The sequence below is a fragment of the Gossypium raimondii genome, chromosome 3 (genome assembly GCF_025698545.1).
Source record: "Gossypium raimondii isolate GPD5lz chromosome 3, ASM2569854v1, whole genome shotgun sequence".
NCBI classification, from domain to species: Eukaryota; Viridiplantae; Streptophyta; class Magnoliopsida; order Malvales; family Malvaceae; genus Gossypium; species Gossypium raimondii.
The window spans coordinates 57,327,418-57,343,933 of NC_068567.1; the positions used below are offsets into that span (position 1 = coordinate 57,327,418).

Below are 16,516 nucleotides of genomic sequence, written 5' to 3' on the forward strand. Positions count from 1 at the left end.
ATTGACGAAGTATAGATTTGTACACTTTATTGTACTACCTAGGTATCCATCAATATTTTAAATGATTCAACGGGAAAAACCCTTATACGAGAAAATAAATGAATTCAAAGTGAATTGTTACTTGTATATACATGAAATACATGGAAATTTGACATTGATGAGCTTATACACGATTCTTGAAATTTATGTGAAGTAAATGACTAACATATTTGATGAAGTTGTGTGTTTTAGGCTATTAGCCAAATTTCTTGGTTGCATTTTATATGTTTATTTTAATGAAAATGAATGGTAAGTTAATTTCTCGTTATATGAACTTACTAAGCATTAAATTCTTACCTTATTTTATTTCCTCTATTTTATAGTATTCGAAAGCTCGTAAAGGTTAGAAGCGGGTCGAAACAACATCACACTATCCTTCAGCTCGTTTTGGTATAAATAGCAAAATTTCTTTTGGGTATAATGGCATGTATAGATTAAATTGGCCAAATGTTGGCATATAAATATTTGGTTGAAACTAGCCATTGGTATGGCTTGTGTTTGGTATATTTTGATATGTAAATATATGGCCTAAACATGTTTGATTTGTGTGTTTGAAATGGTTAAATGGTGGAAAGTATATAGGCCTATTGATGATTGGTTTGAGATAGTATAATTGGTAAAATATGCCTATATGCACATATGTGTATTTGGTAAGTTTGAACACTTTAACATATGTGATAATATGTCATGCATAAGACTTAGTATTGGCTCAGTTTTAATGTATTGAATTGGTTGGTGAACGTATTAAAGTGTTGATGTAGGTGGAAGACAAATTGGGCGAGAAATGTGGCCTTGGAAATGGTCTATTTTCGTCCACACGGGCAAAGACACGGGCGTGTGTCTCGACACACGACCTAGCACATGGGCATGTGATCTGGCCGTGTGTCCCCTGCATCCTTAAAATTGAGAAACAGAATGCCCAGATATTTTCACACGGCCTACCACACGGGTGTGTGGCTTGGCCGTGTGACCCCTGCACCTAATTAATGCAAAATAAATTGTTCATATGGCCTAGCACACGGGCGTGTGGCTTGGCCATGTGACCCAAATCAAAAAGCACCCTAAATTGGACACAGGCTGAGACACGACCGTGTGCCACACTTTGAATGCCAGCACGGCCGTAGACACGGGCGTGTCTCTTGGCCATGTGAGCCACACGGCCAGGCCATACGAGCGTGTGTCCCCTGCACCTAGGAAAAATTTTGAAATTTTACGAAAAATTCTGAGTTCCCGTATTAGTCCCGACTTGTTTCTAATGCATATTTTGGGCCTCGAGGGCCCATATAATGGATATTATTATTGACTTTTGATATGACTTGTAAATTATATGAATTAACTTTATTTGATCTATAAACTCCGGTAATGCTCTGTAACCCTGTTTTAGCGACGAATATGGGTTAAGGGTGTTACACTATCCATGCTTTCTGATATGACACTCGGTACTAGAATCATTTTTACATTTCGATAATCAATACCAATACAAGAATGGTCGGCATGTCCTTCACCATTAGCATAATGCAGTTGCAGATAGTTTTCACATCAAGTTTGCGATGATCTTACATCATACGTGCAAAAGTGCATCTATCAGGCCTAACAAATTTTTGAATATCCTTGTAACACCCCTAACCTGTCTTCGTCGCCTGATTAGGGTTACGGAGCATTACCAAACAATCAAAAAATATTTATCAAAATAACATCAAATAAATTAATCACACTCAAAACATATCAAATATATGCATTTGGTCCCTAAATCGAGCCCTCGAGGCCCTAGAAATAGCTTTGAAACTATTCAGGACTAATTTGAAACAAAACAGAAGTTTTAAGAAAAAGTTGCAAAATTTGGAAAACATGGGTCAATTAGCCATGTAACATCACCCCAAGCCGTGTAACATTCGAACAAGGGACACACGGTCATGTCCTAGCTAGTGTCCTCACCCGTGTAACTCACTGAGTTGCCCCACACGCTTGTGTTCCAGGCCGTGTGCTAGGCCGTGTAACTCTCTGAGTTGCCACACATTCCTGTATGCTAGGTCGTGTAACTCATTGACTTGAAATGCTAAGAAACTATCAAATGACACACGGCCGTGTCGCCAAGCCATGTGAACCCAAATTTTACCTAAAAATCAAGCCATTTGAAGTCCAATTTATATCTAAACATTCAAACCATTTGGGAACACATTCAAGGGGTTCCAACACCATCCAAACACACATAAATGTACCATTTCAAACATCCTAAATCACCTAACAAATATGTCATTCAAAGACACCACAATTGTATCAAAACATCAATTACCTAAACATGCCAATATTGCTATATTGCAAGTATAAAAGTTTAATTCCTTAGCTACCACATAACATCACATTTGACTATTTACATAACACTACAAACACACCTACAAGGACTTTAAATGCAAGCACTTGAAAATGAGCAAAATGACATAATTTGGTAAGGCATCAAGTGCACCAAACCAACACAACTTCAAAAGTTTAAACATACCAAAACATACATTACAAAGATCCTATACATGTTATTATTAACCTTGGCCAAAATACACAAAATCTACCGAAATAGTTGATGGATAGTGTGATAGTTCTCCCATGAGCTTCCAACTGATCGAGCATTCGATAATCTATAAAACAGAGAAAAGAAACTACATAAGCAACGAGTGCTAAGTAAGCTCGTATAAACTTAAACTTAATTTACCATTTCATTTATACATTTCATAGATTAGGCATAAATCATTACAAATACCATAAGCTTAGCACACTTATTCATGATACAATTGAATTCTACTATAAGATAAGTAGTATACCATATAAAAACACATCATTAATGTTGCCATAAGATCATGATTCATTCTATTTGCATACTTACCATTTCATTTCCTTTTTTTACCCATTGAACCATCTAGAATTATGTCGAATACTCGAGAAAGCTCACACATAGTGTGCCTTTACATATAACCGTAACATTTCTTTTACATTAATGCTCACACGAGCTGTGGGTCAGATTGTAAGCTACACGATGCTGCTGACACGAGCTGTGGAGAACCCACAACAAATGTAGGACCTCAGTCATCGATAAGACATTCAAGACCAGCATCCGAAACATGAAATCCCTAATGACATGTCATTTGTATCCTAAGGATTCTTAATGTTCAACCGGGACTCGATATCTATCAATTCATCATAGCAATGATGCATTTATATTCAAATTAAATTATATTAAAACAACATAGTAAATATTTAATTTAGCTAACATTAAAACGATCGTAGTCCATACGAACTTACCTCAATACTCAAGTTGTGGTAGTAAAGTCGAGTTAATCCGAAGCTTTAGCTTCTCCTTGATTTAAGCCCGATGGTGGTTTATCTTGATCTAAATAAATAATTCCATTCAATTAAGTATTTCTAGAATTCAATTTAATCCACATTTCCTATTTATGAAAATTATAAAATTGCCCCTAATACTTTGACTTTTCACAATTTAGTCTTAAGCTCATAACTTAAAATCTAACCATTTTAACCTAAATCCAACTTAACCAAAGTTACAAGGGACCTTGAAACAACCCATTATTACCAAAATTTCACCATAAAACCCATGAATTTATACTTTTAACAATTTAACCCCCAAATGTAATTTCACCAAAAATCATTTAACAAAACATGTTTATTTTACAATAAGGATTCATAATCTATCATCTAACATAAAAAATCATTCAAAAACATTCATGGTAATTCCCTCAACCTTTAACAATTTTATAAATTAACCCTCGGGCTAGCTAGATTAAGCTAAAACAACCATAAAAATATAAAAATCATTAAAAACTGGTTGAAAAACACAAACCATGCATCAAAGAAAGCTTGGTCGAATGGTCTCAACCTAATAATGGTGATTTTCAGCAATAGCAAGTGAAAATGGAAGAAGATGATAACTTTTACTTAGTTTAGTTTAGGTTTATTTACTAAATTTTCATTTTACTCTTACTAATAATAAAAAATTTCATTAATACCTTGTACATGCACATCCACTAACTCATTAAATGGTCTATTTACCATTCAAGTCCTTTATTTTAAAATTTCATAGCCATTGGACCCCTTTAACTAATAGAATTCAACTTTTACACTTTTTATGATTTAATCCTTTTCACCTAATTAACCATTTAAACATAAAAATTTCTTAACAAAATTTTAATACGACCTTAATGTAATCCCATAAACATTAAATAAATATTAAAATAATAATCTACTCATCAAAATTGTGGTACCGAAACTATTGTTTCCGACATCACTGAAAACGGGCTGTTACAATCCTACATTTGCGACCTCTGTATAAATGCAACTCATACCCACCAATTGCACCTTTTTTTCGACCTCCAACACTCCATAATATATAATTTCGGTTTAGACACAGCGACTTTGCAGTCAACTGACACATTCATGATATACCGCTTAATGGCAAATACACAGTCTTTATTGGTTCCAAATTTTTAGCCCACAAACAACTCCTCTTGTTCGGGATCTGCGTCCAATTAATGAGCATATAGTATATCGGGGTATTTATGGAACTCAGATGCATGCGCCACATTAGGATCTACGTTTGACATGTGGGCCCCAAGATAATTACGTATGATAATGCCTCAACTCGGGTTCCCGACTGAAGATGCGTAAACATTTCCATCACCATTCGTGCCTTCATCATGATTGGGATCACTATAATCTTCAACCTTATGATCAGAACAACCATTATTATACCTATCTTCACCATTCGCATCACTCTTAATCAACATCGAATGTATTTGTAAACGGGGACCCGAGTTAAGGTTTTTAGACACAGGTGAAATATTAAGATCGATGTCAAACCCACGTACAGACGATCGCCTATCGGCAGACACTCTTAGAACCTCTGTACACGGACCTTGAACTCCATATTGTTCACTTAATGAAGTGAAATATTCAATTAGCTCCACATCGGCTAACTCAGTAAACAACTGAATCGGTTCATTGCTGACACTCCCAATCTGACAATAAAGTGTGACCATTATCTCCACATCTTCATCATCTACAAGTTTCGTCTCGATAAATTTGATAGGAATTGACGAAACTGGGAATTTGTAGAATAGTTTCAACATCCCCCTCCCACAACGTCTAACAATTTTTGCACTAATCCTTTTTTTCATATTATCAACAAACACATTTCTATTAAATCTCATTGCTATTTGTTGGTGAGATTAAAAAATACAACCAACTGTTGTTCTTTAAATTACTCCATCGAAATAAACACATACAAAGAATTGATGATCCATCTTCAATACTAAATTTGTAAAAATAATTAAATTTCTCAATAAATATTTGAAAATGTAAAAATATAATAAAATAAAATTAATATTGTACTAACCTTACGAATTCTTATTTGTTTTCTCCTCTTCTACAAAACAAATTTTTTTTCCTTTCTTCTTATCAATTAACTGCTAAACCGTTCTAGAAAACATAAGATTTCGACGTTTAAATAGGGGTCCGATGCCGCCTGACAACATTCCTCCAAATGGTGTCGCCTGACAATGTCCCTCCACTTGGGTGCCGCCTGACAAATCTCTTCCATCCCCCTCCAACCTGATTCATACCCCTATCTGAGCAAGTATGAGTGTTAATATCGATGCCACCGTATAGGGTGACACCAAAAAAAAAAATTAAACCCCATTATGGCTTAATGATGGCCTGATGATGGTGGGAAAAAATTGGTGGTGCCACTATGTTATAAGACACCACCCATGGTTACTATTCAAAACAGACCATTTTGATAATTAATTTGATTGGGATACTATTTCAATTATTAATTTAAGATTTTGTATTATTAGGGTAAAAAATCCCTATTAGTTTATCGATATTCTAGTGTCACGGACTTAGAATTTTTCCACGCGATCTGTGCGGCCTTAGGCAGTTTCTTTACTTAAAAACGCCTAAGTCAGCCTAACTCACAATGATAACGGATTCAACAGCAAAAAGACCTAAGTTATCTTAATCTCGAAATGATAAAGGATTCAACAGAATTCCCTCAAGGCACCTACGAAGAACAGCAGAAGAACGAAGTAAGAAAGAACTTTAAAAGATGAACAAAAGCAAGAATGCTTGGGAGAAAAGTTTGAGTAAATGCTCTCTACATCTCTTATTCACAAAGAATAATGAAACAATGAATGGAGTGAGTACAAGTGAGGGGGAGGCTCTCTATTTATAGTTGAGCTCCCCCAAAACCGACGGTCAAGATACATTTACATCGACGGATGAGATTTAACCATATCCCTTAATTTTAGGGATTTACAAGCTAAGCCTTATCAAATCTAATCTAATCTTTACAAGATATGATTCCCTTTATCTTCTAAGATTAGTTACCATATTAGCCCATTTCTTGCTTATCGGGCCAGCCAGGCTTCAGTCTGACAGGCTTCTCCAATAGCTCTTTGAATCGGGCCAGTTCTCGTAGGCCAAATGATCCCCATCTGAGCAATAGACCTCCATTGAATGTATTTGGTGCGATGGTCACGGGCTTTAAACTGCGGCCCGTGACACTAGGTCATGATAATCATTAGAGGGCTTAGCTTGTGGTTTAATTCTTATTTTCTAACGTCTCCTTGTCAACCAACCAAATATATTTAATAAGCATTCATGTAGATGTGGCAAAATTTTTTCCATTTTGAATCTATTTGTTTTAAGTGGGGAAATTTTTTTCGTTAAACAATGAAGGTAGAATAGGGTGAGGCGTTTCTTTTCTTTTTTTTTTCAAGTGGCTAAAGAGTTATTTTACTATTTACTTACCCCGCCTCAATGTTTTAAATTTATTTTATTGCAAGTATGTAAAAAATTATTTTTTTAGGAGTGAAAATTGAATAACAATTTTTTGAGATGTCAAATATAAATTTTACCATGTATTAATATATGATTTCGTCATTTTTGAAGACACCAAATAAAATATCTTTCATTTCAAAGGGCAACATAATTTCTCATCATATTAATTTATGATTTGATCATTCATAAAGGGCTAGAATTATAATTTTCCAATTTTTGGGGGCCCAAAGCCCCTGCTTGCCCCATTTGTATCCACTGTTGCCCCATGGTGCGTTCTTTACAAAAAAAATGACTTAAGGAAAATATTTTTTATATTTTTTTTTTGTTTTGTTTCATAAATAACAGTTTAGCTGAAATCTTTTTACAAGTCAATTGAAAATAATTTTTTTTTGTAAATTAACTTACCTTTTTGAAAAACGTAAATCATTTTCCATAAAAGAGAGCTCCATCATTTTATTTTTATATAAAAATTAATCAATCAAACCTAATATTATTTTTTAATAATAGTTTTATTTTAACTTTTAAAAATATTAAAATATTTATATCAAATATCATAACGTTCAATATTATTAGACATACATATTTAATTATTTATCTAATAACATAATAAAATTTTAATATAATTAATATAATTATTTTAAATAAATTATGTAATATTAAAAAATTTTAACCATAAATTTTGAAAATAATAATATTAATATTTTAAAACTAAATATATATTCCAATTTCTAAATATTTAATAATATAAAATATGATTATTTTAATTATTTCAATATAAGTATTTATTTAAACCATTCTGCATTTATCTCTTCAAACATTAATATGTCACTATCACTCATATATGTAATTTAAATTAAATTTTAATTAGATAATTTCTATTATTAAGTTTATATATTTATCACTATAAAATATTAACATATTATAAAATAAAATATTAATATAATATTTTAAAATAAATATACATTGTGTTTGTTTCACTAAGAACAACTTTTAAAAACTGATTCAAGAATAATCCAAATACCAAAAAAAAAAAAAGACTTCTTCTGTAAATTGTTTTCAGTTAAACAAAATTGAGGGTTAATATTTTCAAATAAATCATTCATTTTATAATTATAACAATATTAAACATTTCAAATAATTATTTAACCAGTTTTGATCTTCATCTAATTTCTTCGATTATCATTTGAACCAATTAAATCACCGAGGCACCTCTTCTATCCTACAATCATTTCCATACCATATTGCAAAATCCAACAATCCTCACTTCACATGGGAACAATTGAAGTTCCTCTCCTCAGCATATCTTTAACTTTTTATAGCACTATCAAATTTTTACACAGATTTTGAATTAACTTAGAATGTCGGTCACTAGTCATCTAAAATAGCTTTAGCATTCTACTGTTTTCTCTTTTAATAGATAGCAATTTCATACAGGTCAAGAAAAACACTGTCAAACCAAGCTTTATGCTGAAACAAGTTCAAACAACAAGCAGTCGTCCGATATCAATGATGAATGTTATTTTTCATAAGCTCGAAATGTATTTGTGAGGCAATAGGTTTGCAGTAAAAACTGAGATACATGAATAGAACAAAAATACCTCCATGACCACATTTCATCCATCATTTAATGAGAACTCAACTTCATGTATCTTTCAATAATCTCGTCCGGTATAAGATCGGTGAAATATCCCTTCCCAACACGCAAACCCTCTTCCTTTGCAAGCCTCTCAACTTCAACCTGAATTCTGTCTCCTCCCACTTCATTTGGTTTCAACAAATTACAAGCCACCTCAGTGATGCCATCACCATGTGCAAGCCCCATCGCTTGCACTGAAGGAAGTCCACCTCCTCTCTCACTTACATGTTTTGCAATCCTACGAACAGCCGCAATATCAGTCGAGAATACAGGGACATTGTAGTTAGCAACCCAATGGGTGGTTCCAATTAAAATAACACCTTTTGTTGGAGACACTTGAGTTGGACCTGCATCAGGCTTCAGGGGTAAGGACTCTGATTTAGACCCTCCGGACCATAGAATACTGCCTGAATTAGGCTTGAAATAACCAAGTTCTCTTCTGACAGAATCAAGCAACCTTCCCCTCTCTTCAGCAGCCCCATATAGAAACGTAGGTACTGCAGTTACCATTCAAGGTCATCAGCAATAGAAAAGGTAACTCTTTTAGGAGCAAAAAAGTGACTAATACTCAAAGACAAACAAGTGCCAAAAAAACCCATGTAATTTGAAAAGATAATGCACACATAGGAAGTCTCGGTAAAATGAAATTCTTCTTAAACACAACTTTGATTCTTACATACAACCTTTCAACTACCAATCAAGATGGGTGACAAAGATGCTACATTGATACTAATCAGTGAACAAAGTCTAGAACAATTTTATACAAATGAGTCATATAGCATATTTATAGCCCCAAGCTTCTGGCATATTCCAGAGAGGAGATTATGAGTAGGTGTTCATTGCAGCCACTTAGAAAACCCAAATAACTACAATGAAAGAGCACGAAAATACCAACTTTATATGTCTATAGTGCCTGACTATAACAGATTAGTTGATTAAGAAAAAAAAAGAAGCAAAATCTTCCAGGCTACAGGGTATTAAAAGAATTCACTACTCGATAAACATAGCTGACCAACTAGTTTTTTGGTTGAACTTCCAGAGTTGCACTCACTAATCTAACTAAAACTGGCAATATCTACATAACATTTGGTTCAAGAGGAAGAGACCTTTAAGTTTGGAGCCTATATCTGCTGCCAAAGACTTTGCAACCACAGCTGTTTGGTCCAAGGAAGCATGTGCCAAGGGGTGAAAACATATATGATCGACAACTCCAAGTCGAGGATGAGTTCCAGAATGCAACTCAAAGTCTATGGTCTCCAAAGCAACCTTAACAATGGCAAAGACTGCATCTTTCAAAGGACATGAATCTTGAGATGGTTTTGGAGTCAATCTGGAGACAACTGTATATCCAACTCTATTGTAAGTATCATCTATAAACTTATTCACAATAGCAGCCTCAGGGAATAGCTTGGCAGCTCTTTCTATCGATTCCAAAGCTGCTCTATTTCGGCTTTCAGAAATGTACACCTTGCCACAAGCCAGCATCTTGCTCAACATCTTTTCTTCTCCTCCTCCTCTTTCTACTTGCTTAAGATCTGCCCAAAAATTAAGGGAGTAAATAGAGATAATGAAATGAGATAAAAGGCAATTGTTCAGCCACGGTTTAAGTGAGGAGTGGGGACCAGCCGTCGAGCAATCAACTACTATAAAATTGCCTAAAATTTACAAACAAATTCAAAAAAAAATGCAAACTCAATTGGGAAACAGATCAAGCTTGAAACTTTAATACTACACCAAAATATAACACTACCAAATTTTTAAAAAAATACAAAGAGCATCGCATCTGATACCCAGCGTAAGCAGTAAAAATACCTAAAATAAAGTAGCTGAAATCAAAATTCGATGTCTTTAGGTTTTGGGTATCCAAGATATTCCAATTTAACACCCAAAGCTGCACGGATAACCCTAAACTTAAGCCTCAAAGCTTCCATAATTTCTTGGACGCTTTCGTCTTCGGGATCCATAACAGGGTACTTCTGGATTAGTTCCTGCATTTGCTTAATCCCCTTTTGAACCCGAGTGGAGAACCGGGTTGGATCGATTTGAATGGCAGAGTTCCACACATCGACACAGCCCTTGTAGAAACCGAGCTCTTCTCCTGTTTCGAAGCCAGTTTTAAGACCCACTTCCTTTCCCTCTTCCTTGCCGGTCGTTACGCCGTGGTTGTAGCCTTCTTTGTAACCTTCTTGGTAATGGGTTTCTTCTAGATTTAGCGATGAATCGAAAATATCTTCAGCAGAGTCCATTGAAGAAGAATCGAAAATTTCTTCTTTGTAACCTTCCGTTTAGGGCTTTTATTTTAGTTTAGTTTTGCTTATTCATAAGGGGGTGGTTCAAAGGAAGTACAAAGGGCTGGAAGCGGTTGCTTTAGCCCAATGGGCGGCAAATACTTATTTGGACTGAGCCGTTGAGGTGTATTAACAAATTTGAGTTCTATTTTTATCCATAATTTCTTAATTTTTAAATTAAAGGAAAAACAAGCTTAAAACATGATTAAACTCACCTGCTGTAATAACATTTGTAGCTAAGATCTATAGTATTTTTTACAATTTTTAGAAGATTGATTTTATCAATCAAAATGAAATGTTGGTGCTGATAAAACCGTAGTCTAATGGGGAAAAAACAAATTTGTGTGGATTTAAGTTAATTTACATTAAATTTAGGGTTAACTTATCTTTCTTTCACATTTAGTTTTGATGGTTATAATATAATTGCTTATACTAAAAATATGATCTAGACAAAGTGCTTGCCTAGAGTTTTGGCATTTAAATTTTCACTTGATTTGTTTTAGTACAATCAAAGTTTAGACATATTAACATTAAGACTCAAATTTTAGATTTTAAAGTGTCAAAACACAACTTAAATCAGTGAATATTTTAATTTCAAAATAATATATTGATAAATAATTCCATTAGAGAAGGGGTATACTGGCAATGCACAAGTTTCTACTATTTTTGCGATTTGTTTAAAACTACATTATGTGGCATGATGTGGTAAGAAAGTGACCCATACCCTAGCCAAAACCTGGCACATTGGAAGCAGTTTCAAGTTTCAACAGCAATTGGTAAAATAGAAATATATAATTATAGTGGCACATTGAAACTTGAAAAGAATGCTTTCCTCTCCAGAATCAGCGCCTTGAAACGGGTCTCTTTCTTCTACACCCACCACCGCTCCAGTGAATACACTAGTACTCCTACTTGCATTTCTTTTTCTTTTTTCTTCTTTTACTCAACCCATCAGCTCTTGTTTCACAAAGAGAGATCCATTCTTTCATTTACTGTTTCTTTTTCCTTGGCCGAATAGCAATGGGAGGTGGACTACTATCTCACAAAGGAAATGGCAGTGGGAGTGGGCACAAGGGAAGGCCCTATGTGTTGATGTTACTTTTGGCATTTGGGGCTGCACTGCTTGGTGTTATGGTGCTGCACAAGTTCAGGGAGAGACGCATCTTCAACCTTCTTATCGAAGATAAGAACCGTCAGCTCCTTTCCCTTCAGCTACTGTTGCAGGTTCCTTCTCTTTTCTCTCTCCTTCATGCATGCGCTGTTGCTTTTTACGTGTCACTCTCTCTCACTGACAAATCACAAACACCATGCATCCCATTCCATTCCATCCTGTTTTCCGTTCTTTTTGTTTACTTTTTTTAACTTTTTTGTTTATAATTATTTTGACGATCCAAGCGGAAAAAAATGGTATACTCTGGGTAGTTCATGGAGGAAATCTCTTGATTTACAATGCTTTAGTGATCAAACACAATATCTTGTGCATTGTGAAATCATAAGGCCAAGTTGTGGAAAATGAGTAGGTACATGCCTTGCTGAATTTCAATAATTATAATTCTTGGGAGTTGAGGCGCTTGAGACTGGGAATGAGGAATCGCATGGCCGATGTTGCGTGTTTGTAGAGCAAAACTCCTCTTTCTAGATGATGGTTTGACATTTTTCTCACATTTCAGTGAGATGCAAGTCTAGCCATGTGATTACTATTAGTGACATTTTTGCTCAGCTTGCGTTGTTTTGGTGTCATCTCTTAATTTAGTGTTTCTAATCGAAGAAACAAACTTACAGCAAAGTTTGCTACAGTGCTACAGTCTGGAGTCTAGGAAAGAGAACAAATGCAGATCATGTAATCTTTCGGAGTGAAAAGATCATAGATCTTACTTTCATGTATAATTTTCTCACCTTCATTTGGTTGACAAATGTAAAACTTAGAGGTGCTATATAAAATTATGTTCACCTTCATGTATCCGCTTCCAAATCTGGGTTACATAGGACTTAAACATTGCAAAGGTTCAAACGTTGACATTGTTGTTTTCTTTAATTTCAATCACAGAAGGAAAGAGAATACACCAAAGACATGAGAAGGAAAGCTGAAGAGACAAAAGCAAAGATATACTACCTTAGAAACCAAAAAATGGAGCTTGATCGTAGGCTGTTGGACATGCTATCTACACTTGATTCCCTTAAAGATGAGCAGAAGGCCATGGAGTCTGCTCTGGAAGAGAAAAAGAGAGAAATCAAACTGCTACGCGATAAAGACTTGAATACAGGAAATGAGAACCCTCAGATGATAGCTCTAACAGCAACTTTGAAGCAAAAGGAAGCTGAAATTGAGGAATTGAAGCACCGTCTTACAGGCCAAGTAAGGGTTTGGTCAGTAAGTACTGATGACCCATCGAATCCTAAAGTAAATATGACAAAGGGGAAGACAGAGTTCAGCCGTCAGGAGAGTAGTCGAGTACATGAATCTTCATACAAGGGCGGGCACGGTTCATCGAAAGGTCAGGATGGAACTGAGACTAAATTCAGTTTTTCGCAAGAGGAAGACAAAGGAGAAGGGTTTGAAGATGGAAATGAGAAAAGAGGTGGACAGCAGCAGAAACTTGAAAGTACGGGAGAAAATGCCAAAAATCAGGGAGCCATAAGAGAAATGAAAATTGGGGATGCTGATGATACAGGCAATTATGGAGTAGATGGGAAGAAGAATCATGCGAATGCCATTGATACGATTAATGATGTGGATAATGAACAAGAGAAGAGAAGTAGCTTCGGTGGGCAGCTTGGAAAACGTAGAGATCCTCACCTGGAAAGTGAACGAATTCGTGAAGGTGGCAAGAAGCTGGACATAGATGAGAATTCTAGGATTTCAAGTTTACCAGGGAGGGTCGGCCACTTAAGCAGATCAAAAGGGAAAAGATGGAGAAGTCTTGCTAGGAATAGGCTCCTAAAGAGGAATGTAAATTCCGGAATTGATGCACTGGAAAACATGACAGGTAGAAGGTTGTCCAAAGAAAACAAAGCCCTTGTAAGAAGCAAGGAAGATGGAGCAGGTTCTGAGGAGCCACAAAAAGATGAAAGAGACAAAACAGAAAAAACTGGCCTGAGGAAGGAAATGGGTGCTAGAAATAATTTGTTCGAGCATCGCAACTCTGAAGATACTGAAGATATGAACGACAGAAAAGTAAGTGCCAAGACAAGCCATCAAGTGGAGGGAGAAAATGCAATGCAAAGAAACCAAGACGACTCTTTGGCAATGGCAATGCAAGACACAGGTGTGATTGGAGAAGCCAGAAATTATACACAAGGCACCAACCATGTCAAAGTTGAAGAAGCTGCCAAGATCAAACAGATTGAAGGACATGAAACGGAAGAAGATACAGAGGTTGCCTATGAACAAGAGCCAAAAAGAGAAGCAGAAAAGGGTGACCTTTCCAGCAACTTTATGTCTGAATCTGATGGTAAAGAAGGGAATAAGGATGACACAAGCGATCCCAATTTTTAATTTTCGTATGCTTTTGGAGTGTTTTGTTAAAGTTGTAATTGTCATAACTCTTAAACAGTACAAATATGTTTAGAATTAATGGAAATATCACTACAGAGTTAATGCCTGTGATTTCCTCGAGTGACCTGGAGAAAGTTGTTATCGACAGTGCAAAGAATATAGAAGTTAAAACTTAGCAGACAGTAACACTAGAGGATTTAAGGAACTTACTTCAAATCTCATTAAATCAGGACAACATGCAAAAAAGCATTGTTCATTTCTTTTCAAATTCATCAACAGATTTTGAGTCTTCAAAACTGTTACTTCCCATTATCAACAGGGCTAGCCAACAAATCAGGCAGTGTGTTCACTGAAACTAACCTCCAATTTTGCTCATTCACCATTCTCTTAGTAAAAAAGAAATGATGAACAGGAAAACAGATTTCCTCGCCAATAAAAGAAAAAAACAATATCCTAAGGGCATAGAAGTTCTAGCCACAAATTATTACTGGGAATATTGTAAAAATTAAAAGCTCCAACCTCATTTCTTTGCCGTTTCCACTGTGTTCTGCAACAAAAATAAAATATATTTAATGAGGGGAGATGCCATAATAGGTATACTATAATAATGTGAGATCTGAGGAATTGTTAGGCACCCCTATTATCAATTAATGGTTAGATGCTCAATGAAATAAGATCACCAAGTAGAGCCCACCAGCAAGTTGGTCGGCGGAAATGTAAACATGAGCTCGTACGGTATAAAAACTGCTAATGCTTTCCAACCATAATCTGGCTTTTATAGCAGGTAAATATATTCATACCATGGTGATTGAATGAACTAAGAATTAGTGTGATTGAACGACCTTAAATGCTTTATGGTGATAAAATTTAGCACTGACCAACAGAAAAATCTCCAGCAAAATGGGATATATGCCTAACTCAACAGAAAAGCCACAATAAAACTGCCCAATTATACATATACTCAGGTATGAGTTTGGAAGTATGATTCTCTAATGAACAAGCTTAGAAAAATTGAGTATACGCATCTTGGACTCGTACAGCCTCGAGTCCAGGTAAGATAGTTCTAGACTGTCATTCCTATCAAAACAGACTTCATTCTAATGACAAGCAAAGTCCAAATATAAAAGTACCTCTTCTTTCTTGCCTTTGCCTTTAGTTAAGAACTTGTATCCGCCATAGAAAACCAGACCCCAACCAGTTAAAGAGACGATAACAAACTGTGCAATCATTCAAATAGGTTAATACACTGATGGAGAAACAAAGTCTACGAACTTAATACATAATAAAATAGGATATAAAAATCGTTAGACTGTATGCTATAAAATCTAACAGCAGCCAAAACTCAACAAGATTTTAACTTCAAATAACTGAAAGACAGCATTAAAAGTGGAGAGGGCGTAGATTAGAAATATTAAATGAAAAAAAAATCGCAATTTCCTAATCTGAAAATCTACAAACTGGACATAGTTAAAGAAATTAGGGGAAATTTGAAATATAAAACATGAAAAGAAACAAACTGACATGCTCTTCCTTCCAATTAGCTGGGTTCATTGGTTCTTGCCAACAATTAACTTTTGGGGGCCCATGGTGATCTGCAAAAAAAAAAAAAAGTTCAAGAAATATACCGTAAAAACATGTTCTTTAACTTCTAAGATCCCCTACCTCCAACTATGATCAAAGTCAAATGAGATTAAATTGAGGTTAATCGGGAGACAAATTTTACATATTGAATACAAGGTAAATTTAAAGCGTAAAAATAAATAAATATGGGTATACAAAGAATACCTGCAGCGCCGGCGAGACCCCGGCGAGGAATGAGAGAAGCGGCTTTACAGGGAGGTGGTGTTCGAGCTACAGTCGCTATTCTACGAGCTGCAACCGCCGCCAAAGTAGCCATCAAGGTGGTTCTTTTTTTTTTTTCTGTGTGTAGGGGCTAATCACAAGAGAATCGGGGATGGTTACCGTGTAACCTATACTGCGTCTGCTATAAATATTTATCTGGTGTCACTTAATTTAGTATTTAGGAAAATATGTAAAAATTAAATTAAATTTATTTTTATGCTTAAACAGTAAAATGGTTCCTAAATTATACTTATTTTCTAAATTGCAAAACTTTTTTTATCAGAATTTGTACTTAAACTATTGAACCGTTATCTATTTTACAACTGAAAAAATTAATTAATCACATCTGCCATGTAGATGTCTATTTATTTT

At 35.1% G+C, this 16,516-nt stretch overlaps 4 protein-coding genes across 4 annotated transcripts; 1 reads left to right on the top strand and 3 right to left on the bottom strand.

The window, feature by feature from the left end:
* Positions 1 to 8,330: 8,330 nt before the first annotated feature.
* LOC105794902 (uncharacterized) lies at positions 8,331 to 10,480 on the bottom strand. Its single transcript, XM_012624286.2, has 3 exons — positions 10,331 to 10,480; positions 9,625 to 10,053; positions 8,331 to 9,015 (listed from the first exon to the last, which is right to left on the bottom strand). The coding sequence occupies exons 2-3, from the start codon at positions 10,013 to 10,015 to the stop codon at positions 8,507 to 8,509; spliced, it is 900 nt and encodes a 299-aa protein (XP_012479740.1). The 5' UTR covers positions 10,016 to 10,053; positions 10,331 to 10,480; the 3' UTR covers positions 8,331 to 8,506.
* Positions 10,351 to 10,764, bottom strand: LOC105794903 (uncharacterized). The gene has a single exon (XM_012624289.2). It carries the CDS (start codon positions 10,762 to 10,764, stop codon positions 10,351 to 10,353), a length of 414 nt encoding a protein of 137 aa, XP_012479743.1.
* Positions 10,765 to 10,893: 129 nt separating this feature from the next.
* LOC105794904 (uncharacterized) lies at positions 10,894 to 14,413 on the top strand. The gene is made up of 4 exons (XM_012624290.2): positions 10,894 to 10,900; positions 11,517 to 11,708; positions 11,825 to 12,030; positions 12,854 to 14,413. The coding sequence occupies exons 1-4, from the start codon at positions 10,894 to 10,896 to the stop codon at positions 14,300 to 14,302; spliced, it is 1,854 nt and encodes a 617-aa protein (XP_012479744.2). The 3' UTR covers positions 14,303 to 14,413.
* A 126-nt stretch (positions 14,414 to 14,539) lies between these two features.
* LOC105794905 (uncharacterized) lies at positions 14,540 to 16,275 on the bottom strand. Its single transcript, XM_012624292.2, has 4 exons — positions 16,088 to 16,275; positions 15,824 to 15,894; positions 15,433 to 15,519; positions 14,540 to 14,849 (listed from the first exon to the last, which is right to left on the bottom strand). Exons 1-4 carry the CDS (start codon positions 16,197 to 16,199, stop codon positions 14,823 to 14,825), a joined length of 297 nt encoding a protein of 98 aa, XP_012479746.1. The 5' UTR covers positions 16,200 to 16,275; the 3' UTR covers positions 14,540 to 14,822.
* Positions 16,276 to 16,516: the final 241 nt, after the last annotated feature.

Coding starts and splice junctions, on each gene's coding strand:
- LOC105794902 (XM_012624286.2), bottom strand. CDS start 10,015: ATGTTGAGCAAGATGCTGGCTTGTGGCAAGGTGTACATTTCTGAAAGC. Junction 9,016..9,624: donor TATAGGCTCCAAACTTAAAG/GTCTCTTCCTCT, acceptor TGGTAACTGCAG/TACCTACGTTTCTATATGGG.
- LOC105794903 (XM_012624289.2), bottom strand. CDS start 10,764: ATGGACTCTGCTGAAGATATTTTCGATTCATCGCTAAATCTAGAAGAA.
- LOC105794904 (XM_012624290.2), top strand. Junction 11,709..11,824: donor CCGCTCCAGTGAATACACTA/GTACTCCTACTT, acceptor TTGGCCGAATAG/CAATGGGAGGTGGACTACTA. Junction 12,031..12,853: donor CCCTTCAGCTACTGTTGCAG/GTTCCTTCTCTT, acceptor TTTCAATCACAG/AAGGAAAGAGAATACACCAA.
- LOC105794905 (XM_012624292.2), bottom strand. CDS start 16,199: ATGGCTACTTTGGCGGCGGTTGCAGCTCGTAGAATAGCGACTGTAGCT. Junction 15,520..15,823: donor CTAATTGGAAGGAAGAGCAT/GTCAGTTTGTTT, acceptor ATGATTGCACAG/TTTGTTATCGTCTCTTTAAC. Junction 14,850..15,432: donor GCAAAGGCAAGAAAGAAGAG/GTACTTTTATAT, acceptor TTTTTGTTGCAG/AACACAGTGGAAACGGCAAA.